This window comes from Geotrypetes seraphini, chromosome 3, assembly GCF_902459505.1.
Source record: "Geotrypetes seraphini chromosome 3, aGeoSer1.1, whole genome shotgun sequence".
Lineage (NCBI taxonomy): Eukaryota > Metazoa > Chordata > Amphibia > Gymnophiona > Dermophiidae > Geotrypetes > Geotrypetes seraphini.
In genome coordinates this window covers 314,796,508-314,808,752 of record NC_047086.1, presented here as the reverse complement: position 1 = coordinate 314,808,752, position 12,245 = coordinate 314,796,508, and the positions used below count along the sequence as shown (strand labels likewise).

General features: G+C 46.8%; 1 protein-coding gene across 5 annotated transcripts in view; it reads left to right on the top strand.

The window, feature by feature from the left end:
- PLCB4 (phospholipase C beta 4) overlaps nucleotides 1-12,245 on the top strand; it is a 714,891-nt gene that overhangs the window by 569,680 nt on the left and 132,966 nt on the right. For all 5 annotated transcript variants that reach the window (XM_033937395.1, XM_033937391.1, XM_033937393.1 and 2 more), the window contains 2 exons: nucleotides 10,024-10,108; nucleotides 10,328-10,452. In XM_033937395.1, coding sequence (XP_033793286.1) covers nucleotides 10,024-10,108; nucleotides 10,328-10,452 — 210 coding nt within the window. The remainder of the gene's footprint in view (nucleotides 1-10,023; nucleotides 10,109-10,327; nucleotides 10,453-12,245) is intronic.

Below are 12,245 nucleotides of genomic sequence, written 5' to 3'. Positions count from 1 at the left end.
TAAAGAGTGCCATAAACCTCATATAAAGAGTGCTGAGCCCTCCAAAACACTGCCAAAACCTACTAGACCCAGCCGTCTATCATCCCAATAGCCCTCATGTCTATAGGTGGCACCTATATGGCAGAAGAGTAGGGTTTTAGTGGGATCACACTTTCCACAATAAATGTAGTTGTTAGAGTGGCTTATGGGCCTGGATCCTCAATTCTATGGTTTACTAGCCCATCTACTAGGTTGCTTAAGACACCTGTGTGATGCTCTCATAGGTTTTCCCGTACCAAGTGCTGCTGTTATGGAGACAGGTATGTACTCTTTCATTCAGATTTTTAGGGGGGGAGAGGGCTAATGAACAGTGGAGGAAGCCATACCTTAATGTATTCAGTGGTCATCTGGTCAATTTAGGTTCCTTTGTGGCCATTAGATGCTTCTAAAACAAGTCTAGCTCCAAGGGGCAAATTTTATAAATGGCATCCCAATTTTAGGCAGCGGTAAGTGTTCTATCGCTGTCTTACCAGCCAATCAGAATGCATGTTTTTAGGGAAAAAACCTACCCGAAATAAGCGGCCTACACTGCAGGCATTTTCTCGGGTCTAGAGAGACATGTAGAAACACCTAAACTTGTCCAAGGCTGGGCATGGTTTTGTCCGGAACTGTCCTTGGGCGGGTTTAAGTGGCCCTAGGCAACTCCCTAGAGCTGTGACAGATGTCTGAAATGTAGGCCATTAAAATGCTGGCTTACATTTTGAAGTTTGCTGAGCTGATCGCTAATGCGATCAGCTGAGTGGCCGAGGCAAGGAATCCCCAAACCCCATCGCAAGTCAGCCAGCAGAAGGGATTCCCAATCCCTCTACCTTTCACCCCCAAACTAGAGAGCTGCACGGGAACGGGGATGACGGGAATCCTGCGGGACCCGCGGGGATCCCACGGGTTCCCCCTTTGGGTCACGGGGATCCCGTGGGGACGCCCCCTAGGGTCGCGGGGATCCCATGGGGACGCCCCCTAGGGTCGCGGGGATCCCGTGGGGATGCCTCCGAGGGTCGCGGGGTTCCTGCGGGGTTGGATCGCAGTGCACTCGAGCCGCGAGGGTAGTCTCCTTCTCCTTACCTGCCCTGTCGCAGCACACAGCCGAACGGAAATCTTCCCGATGTCAGCGCTGATGTCGGAGGGAGGGCTTAAGAATAGCCCTCCCTTCCTCCGACGTCAGCGCTGACATCAGGAAGACTTCCGGTCGGCTGTGTGCGGCAGGGCAGGTAGGGAGAAGGCAATGGCGTACGAAAGAGGGGGGAGGGGGCAGTCCGCCCCGAAGAATGTGCACAGCCGGTCAGGTCCCCCGATTGACCGACAACAGGCCCGGCCGACAAATCCCTGCCCTGTAGCCGCGAATCTAAATTACCTCTTACAGCAGCTTCACTACTCCAGCTGCTGTAAGAAGGTAATTTAGATTTGCGGCTACAGGACAGGGAGATTTGTCCGACCGGGCCTGTTCTGTTGTCGGTCGGGTGCAAAAGCGCCACAAAGGTGGAGGCAGGGAGGGAGGAAAGGTGGAGTGGAGAAGAAAAGACGCTTAAGGGGGGAGAAGGCCGCTGAAAGCACTGGGGAAGACAAAGGGGTGGAAAAGAACGCTGAAAGGACATGGGGTAAACGGGAGGAGGGGGGAAGGACCCTGAAAGCACTGGGGAAGACAAAGGGGTGGAGAATGCCACTGAAAGGACATGGGGAAAACAGGGGTGGAGAAGGCCGCTGAAAGGACATGGGGAAGACAGAGGGGGGAGAAGGCCGCTGAAAGGACACGGGGAAGACAGAGGGGGGAGAAGGCCGCTGAAAGGACACGGGGAAGACAGAGGGGGGAGAAGAACGCTGAAAGGACATGGGGAAGGCAGGGGGGGGAGAAGGATGCTGCCTGACAGGACATGGGGAAGATGGTGGGGGAGAAGGACACTGAAAGGAAATGGGGAAGAGGGAATGGGAAGAAGACGCTGGCAGGGAAGAAGACAGAGGTGCCAGACTATGGGGGGAGTGGAGGGAAAAAGATGGGTGCCAGACCAATTTGGGAGGGGGGAGAAAGGGAGAGGCACAGTAACAGAGCAAATGGAAGACACAGAGAGAAGAGAGGCAGTGGATGGAAGGAATTGAATGAGAACATGAAGAAAGCAGAAACCAGGCAATAAAGGTAGGAAAAAAATTCTTTTTTTTTTTTTTTTTTTTGCTTAAGGATAAAGTAGTATATTAGTTGTGTTGATAAAAATTTATAAACATTAGAGGCTCTGGTAGAAACCCGTTTACAAAGTATGTATTCTTCCCAATTAATATTTCCAAATTAATAAAGTCTTTTTGCTTATTTTTAAATGGGTTTCTACCAGAGCCTTTAATTCAGTAGCACAATTAAATGAAATAACTATTTCTGTAGTTTATAGGGACAGGCGGGGACGTAGGGGATTCCTCGCGGGGACGGGCGGGGACGGAGGGGATTCCTCACGGGGACGGGTGGGGACGGAGGGATTCCTCGCGGGGATGGGTGGGGACGGGTGGGAGTCCTCACGGGGATGGGTGGGGACGGGTGGGACTTTGGCGGGGATGGGTGGAGACGGGTGGGATTTCTGTCCCCGCGCAACTCTCTACCCCAAACCCCTACCTGACACTGTCCCCAGCAGGAGGGATGCCCAATTCCTCCTGCTAGAACTCCCCAAGGGGGAGTATGTAGTGCTGTGGTTAGAGCTACATCCTCAGCACCCTGAGGTTGTGGGTTTAAATCTCTCACTGCTCCTTGTGACTCTGGGCAAGTTACTTAATCCCCTCATTGCCCCAGGTATACTGGATAGAGTTTGAGCCCACCAGGACAGATAGGGAAATATGATAAAGTACCTGAATGTAAACCACTTAGGATATAAGTGGTATACAAATAATAAAATAAATAAAATGAAATAACCCCCTCAACTGCGATAGGCAGGAGGAATGCCCATTCCCTTCTGCCAGCAGGCCTCCCAACCCATGACCCCCCTCAATCTATGCCCCCCAGACCCGAATCCTCTACCCCAGGGTATTGCAGATTGGTGAGTCATGGGTTCGGTGCCTCTTGTGGTTGGGGGGATGTTTTTGGGGTTCTGGTAGGAGGGAGTGGGCATCCTCCTGCCGAGGAACTTCAAGGAGTGGCGGAAAGTGTCGGGTTGTGGTTTGGAGGTGGGCAAGAGGAATTTAGCATCCCTACTGCCGCGGACAGTGTTGTGGGGGGGGGGGGAGGGGTTGCTGCAACATGATTCTCTAACTGGCGCCTGTGACATGGATGCTGATTAGAGAATTGGGGTGGTTAGACAGGGGTTAGGCATCTTTTCCTTAGGGCAGACTCAATTCTGTATAGGATGCCAATGTGCGATTCTCAGCCACTTCTTAGGCGGCTGTAGAAATATATGTCCTATACAGAATTTCCCCCAAAATGTCTGAGTTCCATCAAGGATGTCCTAGAAAAGGTTTGATTATCACCGCAAGTCATCCAATTTTAAGCCCACCCAAAACATGCCTCCCAGCATGCCACCTGGAACTCTGGACGCACAGTGGGAAAAATATCTCACTAGGAAGAGGGCACTTGGTTGTCTCAACGATTAGGATGTCCAAGTGCCGACTTAAAGTGATTTTTTCAACATTTTAGTTTTTTTTTATTATGGATATCAATAGATAAAATAATAAAAAAATATTTCATCTCTGCATAAATGTCCAGTGAAATATAGCGTGTTTATTGAACTCTTGTCTCCTCTTTTCAACAATATACCCTTAAAAAAATACAATAAAGGGCAATTCTAGAACTGTATGCATGTGCATCTCCATTTATACATGTAACTTACAGAATTCAACATCATCCATGTTGGCACCGAGGGACCTCGATGCTTGGTGTCGGGTGAAGGCCAAGAAACACAAGCATTAGTCTCCCTGATGCATGTTGCCAGGAACTATGGGGCATCGAAGTCTTTGGTATCCAAGAAGCATTGTTACTGATAGGAGTGCTCCCCCTCTGTTGAAGATGTGTCTTCATACTGGTCTCCCAGTAGCCAGGACTCAGCTTCCACTTTGACTCCAGCAACTCTGCAGGATCTCTCTGAACCTGTGCCCTAGCATTTACCAATGTTAGCTTTCGATGAATGGATAAGGGCACTTGGTGGGACTTCTCCAACTGCAGAATCTAATTTGCACTGGAGGTGCTTGAACCACCCATGCTTCTATCTTTGCCTGCCTCGCAGGGCCCACAACTTGTGGCACGGTCACCAACACCGGTGCTACAGGGGGCATCAATGTTAACACTTGCCCATTTAGACACCCCTTTGACATGTGTGGAGAAAACGTTGCCTGAGTCGAGAGAGGAAACTGCCTCTCAGTGTTATTCCAGTCAAGGACTTGGTTTCTCATGTTCGAGACAAGCATGGACTCGGCCCTCCCATGCGGAGTATTTTGCCGACTCTAATTTAAAGCGTTCATGAGAGTCTGATGATAATCCCAGGTAGTTCTCAAAGGAGGAGTCCTATGGAATTCCATCATATTCTTCTGCATATGAAGAGAGATGTAAGTCTCTCCACCTGAGAGTATCTCCCTCCCTGCTTTTGTTTGGAAGATGGCAGCATCCCTCCCTTTTAGATTGGAAATGGAGGACAAGCCTAGAGCTGAGATGTTTGAGGTTCTGGATTATGATTCTGTTCCTAAAGATGCTGTGACTGTCCATCTTCACAAGATCTTATATGATGTTCAGGTGAAGAATTGGAAGTCCCTTCTCTGGTTGTTGAATCTGCACTCATATAGGCCATAAGTTCCAAGGGCTTTGCCATGGCTCCTTCTAGTACAGAAGCCCAGACAATGGATTTGTTTGGGTGTAAGATGTTTCAGGCTTCAATGTTCATATCCTGTATTCAGTCATACAAACTCTATACAAGTCTACTATCCCCCCTACTATCCAATCTCTATGTTAGACCTGTCTTAGACATAGCCTGCAAATATCAAATACAGATTCACTCCTTCGTGAATGACATCCAACTGTACCTACCGCTAGGAAAATCCTGTGACGCCCAGATTGCAAAACTCCTTAATTGTCTCTCGGAAATCAAAAACTGGATGTACTTAAATAAACTACAACTAAATGCCTCCAAGACGAAACTCCTTTGGATTCGCAAAGAACGATGTGACCGTGACCATCTCTCACTATGCTGGGACTCAACTACTATAACTGCGATAGACAAAGTGCGCAGCCTAGGAATACTCTAGATGGCAACCTGTCTCTTTCCAACCATATCTCCCAAATGTGGTATCTTCCTCATATTACTACCTACGACAACTCCATAAAATAAGGAACTACTTTTCATAGTCCAACTACTCTATGCCTTAGTGCTATCCCGCTTGGACTACTGCAATGCGCTATTCAATGGTCTCACAGCAAAGGATGTACATCGACTTCAGTGTGTTCAAAATGTGGCAATCAGGCTTCTAAAAAACCTCCATGCCTGTGACCCTGTCTCTCAAGCTCTGGCATCTGCTCACTGGCTACTCGTAGCTAAATGTTGTCTTCAAGGGCCTGATTCTAGCATACAGATCCTTGCACAACATGGCACTTGGCTATGTGATGGCTAAGCTTTCTCTGTATGTACTGAACCGGTCCCTCCGCTCCCAGGTTGAAATACGCCTCAAAACGCCCACTGGTCGTGCTCTGCAACTGCAAACCACCAAACGATGTTCCTACTCCCACTATATATCGAGCCACTGGAATAGACTGCCCCTGCAGATCAGATCCCTTGAAGGACTCCTCAACTTTAGGAAAGCAATAAAAACATACCTCTTCACGTAACCCCTGCCCTTGACTGATGGACTACAAAGAAATGTACATTGGTACCAGAACCCGTTATGTATGACCTAAGGAAAGCTTATAAGGTAAAAGCTGGTATTATAACTATGGCAAATTCAACCTATAAACTATCTTTTTGTCAATTAGGATAAAACTTGTACTGTAGAATAACCAGGGTAAATTATAACCAGTAAACTGTATATTAGTATTAGACACTAAGGCCCTGATTCTGAAAAGTGCTGTCCCGATTTTAGGCAGCTGTAGGCGTCCTACAGCTGTCTAATCAGCCAATCGGGATGCACGTTTTTTAAAAAAAATGCTCCCCAGGCAGGCCGCCTATATTGAAGGCGAGGCCCGCAAGACACCTAGGCCCTGATTCTGTATAGGACGCCCGGGAGAAGCGTCCTATTCAGAATCGGCCTAAACTAAACCCCGATTCTGTAACCGGCGTCCATGTTACAGACGCGGGTTAGAGAATCGGGTTAGATTAGACACGGCCCGCTACACTTATCGTGGCAAGGGATCTCTCTGCCGCTATAAGTATAGCGGGCCGTGGCCCCCTTTGATCGCTGGCAGGAGGGTGCCCAAACCCTCCTGCCTGAAGACGCACACCCCCCCCGGCGCTATCAACCCCGAAACCTCCACTCCACCAAACCTGTTCTTACGGCGAGATGGGTCTTGCACGTCCAGCCGGCAGGCCTGCCTCATCGAAATGAGGCAGGCCCGGCCCATCCCGCCGAAGCCTAAGGCCTGATTGGCCCAGGCTCTAGAAGCCTGGACCAATCAGGCCTTAGGCATAGCGGGTCCGCCCATCCCCACTTAATCTAAGGCCTGATTGGCCAATCAGACCTTAGACTTAGTGGGGATGGGTGGACCCGCTATGCCTAAGGCCTGATTGGTCCAGGTTTTAGAGCCTGGGCCAATCAGGCCTTAGGCTTCGGCGGGATGGGCCGGGCCTGCCTCATTTCGACGAGGCAGGCCTGCCGGCTGGACGTGCAAGACCCATCTCGCCGTAAGAACAGGTTTGGTGGAGTGGAGGTTTGGGGGTTGTTAGCGCCGGGGGGGGTGCGTCTTCGGGCAGGAGGGATTGGGCACCCTCCTGCCAGCGATCGATATTGTCGGGGGGAGGGAGATCGGTAATGTCGGGGGGGGCGGTCGGGGGGGGGGGCGGTCGGTAGTGTCGGGAGGGTGTGTCTTCGGGCAGGAGGGATTGGGCACCCTCCTGCCAGCGATCGGACAGGCCGCGGCCCGCTATACTTATAGCGGCAGAGAGATCCCTTGCCGCGATAAGTAAAGCGGCCGCATCTACTTACAATGTAGACCAGCATTTTGCTGGCCTACATTTTAAGCTTCTCCTCTACTAGGGAGACGCGTAGGGCCACCTAGGTTCAGCCTAAGGCCCGCCTAAGGCCCTTAGACGAGCTTAGGCATCTTGCGGGTCTCCCTAGGTTTCCGGAGGCGCCTTCAGGCCTGCCTGGGGAGCATTTTTTTTAAAAAAACGTGCATCCCGATTGGCTGATTAGACAGCTGTAGGACGCCTACAGCTGCCTAAAATCGGGATGCACTTTGGAGAATCAGGGCCTAAATATGTGTCTAGTTAGAAAAAACTTGTATCGGAAACATGTAATGTAAGTTGTAACCTGTTAACTATATACTATGTATGTTAAACCTGTAACCCGTTCTGGGGTCTTTGGGGACAACAGGATAGAAGTCAGAATCAATAAATAGTCCTTGGTGCATAGTTTGAATGACTTGGTGAATACTCTTCCACTGGAAAAGGCTGTCTTTTTTTCCCAACTGACCAAAAAGCAGGCCTGTTGTAAATTTCTGGCCAAGGGGCACTTTTGATATAACATCTGGGATCTCTGCTCAAGTTATAGCAATGCACAGACTCTCATGGCTGCATGGCTTTTGACTTGGACCCAGCTGTCCAGCAGAGATTGGTGGATGCCAGCAGGTCACGGCTCAGCAGATGTTAGGCCACATGGCTTTTACTGTGCATGTCACTCCCATGGCACGTCTGCATATGCGAACTGCCCAGTGGACTCATAGCTTTCCAATGGTCTCAGGCCTCAGGGAGCTTAGCAAATGTCATTATCCTCCAAAGAACCATGGAGATTGGACTATTTTCTGACCCTCTTCACACAGGATGAGGTGTCTGCATCCCAACCTCCAGCTTTTGGCCCTCACAAGCTGGATATTGAGAGCTTCCAGGAAAGATTCTGCTAAGAGATGTTATTCTTTTAAATGGAGGAGGTTTGCCATCTGGTGTGAGGTCAAGGCCCTAGACCCTCTCTTTTGCACTACATAGAACCTGCTTGAATACTTTCTGAACATCTCTGAGTCTGGTCTCATGACTAACTCTAAAAGTTCATCTCAATGCAATTAGTGCTTATTCTTGTGTGGAAGGTAAGCCTATCTCCGGACAGCCTTTAGTTGTTCACTTCATAAAAGATTTGCTTTTGACAAAACCCCTGTCAAACCTCTGTGTTATGTGACCTCAACAACTTCCTATCCCAGCTGATGAAAGCTCCTTTTGAGCCACTAGATTCCTATCCACTGCAGTACTTGACCTGGAAGATCTTGTTTTTGGTGGCAGTTACTTGAGCTCACAGGGTCAGTGAGTTTCAGGCCCTAGTAGCAGTAGGTGGATCTGCTACTAGGGCCTGAAACTCACTGACCCTGTGAGCTCAAGTAACTGCCACCAAAAACAAGATCTTCCTGAGTAGTTCTCTGCCTTCACCCTAAGGTGGTGTCAGAGTTCCATATGAGCCAGTCAGTCATCCTACCAACATTCTTTTCCAAACCTCATGCCCCTCTTGGCAAAAACACACTGCACACTTTAGACTACAAGCAAGCATTAGTCTTTTACCTGAAGCGAACTAGGCCCTACAGACAGTCAACTCAATGTTTTGTTTCTTTTTGATCTCAGCAGCATAGAGGGTGCCATCACTGACCCTGTGAGCTCAAGTAACTGCCACCAAAAACAAGATCTCCCTGAGTAGTTCTCTGCCTTCACCCTAAGGTGGTGTCAGAGTTCCATATGAGCCAGTCAGTCATCCTACCAACATTCTTTTCCAAACCTCATGCCCCTCTTGGCAAAAACACACTGCACACTTTAGACTACAAGCAAGCATTAGTCTTTTACCTGAAGCGAACTAGGCCCTACAGACAGTCAACTCAATGTTTTGTTTCTTTTTGATCTCAGCAGCATAGAGGGTGCCATCAGTAAATGCACTCTTTCCAATTGGCTGAAAGACTGCATTTCTTTTACTTATTACCAGGCTAGGCTGACTCTTGAGAGTCATGTCAAGGCTCACAGTGTCTGAGCTATGACTGCATCGGTAGCCCACAATTGAAGAAATTTGCAAGGTGGCAATTTGGTCTTCAGTCCACCAATTCACAACCCATTACTGCCTTAAGCTGAATACCCAACATGACATCTGATTTTGTTAGACAGTCCTGTGGGATTTGTTTGGAGTCTAGAATGCAACTTCCCCTTTCTAGACCTGTTTTAATTATGTTCCAGTCTATACCTTCACAATGGTGTGTTTCCTTTTCAGGGTGATTGAGCTTTTCAACTTGTCATTTCAAGGCTCTATTGTCATACAGTTGTTGTTTTTAGTGAGCCTAGTAGCTAGGGATTCCCACATGTGAGACTTATATAGCCTGCTTGTACTCTGAGAAAGCAAAGATACTTACCTGTAACAGGCATTCTTCAAAAACAGCAGGCCAATTATACTCGCATACCTTACTACCTCCCCTGGGAGTTGTATTCCTTCTTAAGCTATGTTACTATGTTGCTGGTCCCATGCTCGTGAGTTGGGTATGTAGGCACCCATACATGTGCAGTATGAGCGTTGCCTTGAGTTCTTAAAGAAATATTACACTAGGCAGCATTCTGCACCTGGCTCCATGGATGTCGCCCATATGTGAGAATAATTAGCCTGCTGTCCTTGGAGAATACCTGCTATAGGTAAATATTTTTGCTTAACTGCCAAATAAGAGCTTGTTAACACCAGTAATTGATATTGCTTCATTAACTAATTAGTTTAGGTCAACTTTGGGCAACCTATACAGAATCTGACACAAACCATATTTAGTGTAGGGTTTTTTGGTTTTGTTATGTTTACTTTGCATGAATCTCTGGCTAGTATCTTACATCACTGAAATGTTTTTTAATTCAGGTTTGTTTATTTTTAATTTTCTAGAGCGCAACATACATTACAACATGTCTTCCTTTAACGAGTCAGTGGGATTGGGATATTTGAAGACACATGCAATTGAGTTTGTTAAGTATCCTTATATTATGAATAATTCACTTGAATCATGAGACTCTTGTTAACTTGTAAGTGGACTTCCTGGACAACAATCTTGGGAGCTGTAGGTTCCAGTGACAGTAACAAGCAATAGCTTCAAGAGCAAGAGAAACAAGATGAAAATGTGAGCCCAGCAAAAGCATCCTGTAGGTTGTTGTAGCTGTTTATATATAGATTTCCTTAATGAGCTGCACAGTTATAATAAACGGCAAATGAGTCGGATATATCCCAAGGGAGGCCGAGTGGATTCCAGTAATTACATGCCTCAAATTTTCTGGAATGCTGGCTGCCAGATGGTCTCCCTGAATTACCAGACCCCAGGTAGAAGATGATGTCCAGTCAGCTTAAACACCAAAGGAAAGCTCGAGCAGTAACTCTTCAGCAGATGTCATCAATTTGTGTTTGCCTTTTTTTTTGCTTCCAATGTGTGTGTCTAGTGCTAGCTTATGGCTAAATAATGTGGGTGATGTGTGTGGAAGCATGAAGCAATGAACAAAAATTGTATGGATGGTATTATATTCTTCTTTTGCCGTAGGCTCTGCAGTCCATCACTGTCATCATCCTCCTGAAAACATGTCTTATTCACCATGCTTAGAATTTAAAGGGAAAAAGAGTACAGTGCTTATATTTCTCCTGAATACTGCTGTATATAAAATGTTCATTCCATCTACAGTATTATTTTTTGAACCTGTAGTTTCTTTGTGCCACTTGAGCTTCCATTTCAGTTACAACAAGTCTTTAAGTCCCATTTTGTTTAGGATATCTAGGTAGAAATTGTGACATCCAGGTCAAAACATTCACCATTCCCTCATTATTTTACATTAGACTTTGGTAAGCCTTTTGTAAAATACTGTATGCATAGAAATGAAAGGAAATAGTTTTCTATTTCCCTAAATGTAAGTGCAATATGAACAACCATTCAATAAAAGCATATGTTCAGAAAAAAGCTGCATCACACAGGAACTTCCACATAACTATTTCTGCCACTTCTACATATACGTGTAAAAGCCGCATTATAGAACACTCTCTGGTCAATATTCAAACACTGTGGTCAAGGTACGTTTTAAATGACCGCCACGGTATTTGAATTATCCATATATATATTCAGAACTTCCATCTTCAGAAACGATAGCACTGAATATACATAATCAGCAATCATCAGCTATACAATATATTTTCTGTCCTAATTTTAATCCATATAGCTGTCTGGAAAATGGCTGAGTATTGCAGATTGTCCATTAGAGGGTGACTGAAACTGAGGTTGTGGCCAAAATTCACCACTCAGTTTTGACTGAATCTGAAGCCAAAACCGTCACCCCCACCCCTACCCTACCTACAGAAATCCTATCTACCCAGGCCAGCCTCCCCCCGACAGAAAACCCATCCCCACAGGCTACCCTCATCCCACCAGCTTTGCCTTCCCCTCACCCATAGGCCCACCCTGGGCCTACCTTTGAAGTCCTAGTGATCTAGTGGCCTCTCTGGGGCAGGAGCAATCCTGAGTTACTCCTGCCCCTGCTGGCTCCACAATCAAAATAACTGCCATGACCATATAGATACAAGTGCTTTAACTTGAAAAAGAAAGCATTGAAAGACAAATTTCTATCTCCCTCCCTCAATCACTCATATCAAACTCTGGCCAATGCAAACACTTTACTAAAGCTTATATGTGCCTCTGAGCAGGAGCAGAAGCAGACAGGGAAATGTTTTCTCACTTCGTCCATGGAGCCTGGCACCAAAGTATACTATCACTTTAAAACTTTAGCACTGTCCAAATTGCATGCCTTCCCACCTGATGTCAGCTTGTGGGACCTTCAGTTCTTCATTTTCTGTGGAATGAAGACTCTGTGTTTTTCAAACACTCCTTTGTGCAGTAAATTTTTTTCACTTCTGGTGCATTTCCATACCATTTTTTCCTCATTTTTTTAAAATTTTATTATATATTTAATTCAATTTTTCTTCATTTTTGTGATTTTTTGGGGGGGCCTTCAGGCAGCTTCCCACCTCTTTTGAAGCCGGGAATGTCAACTCTTTTTTGGGAGTGGTTCTACAATTGAACCCTTTGATTTAGCATGAGTGGTCTTCCCATCGATGTCCCCGATGCCCAGTGGATT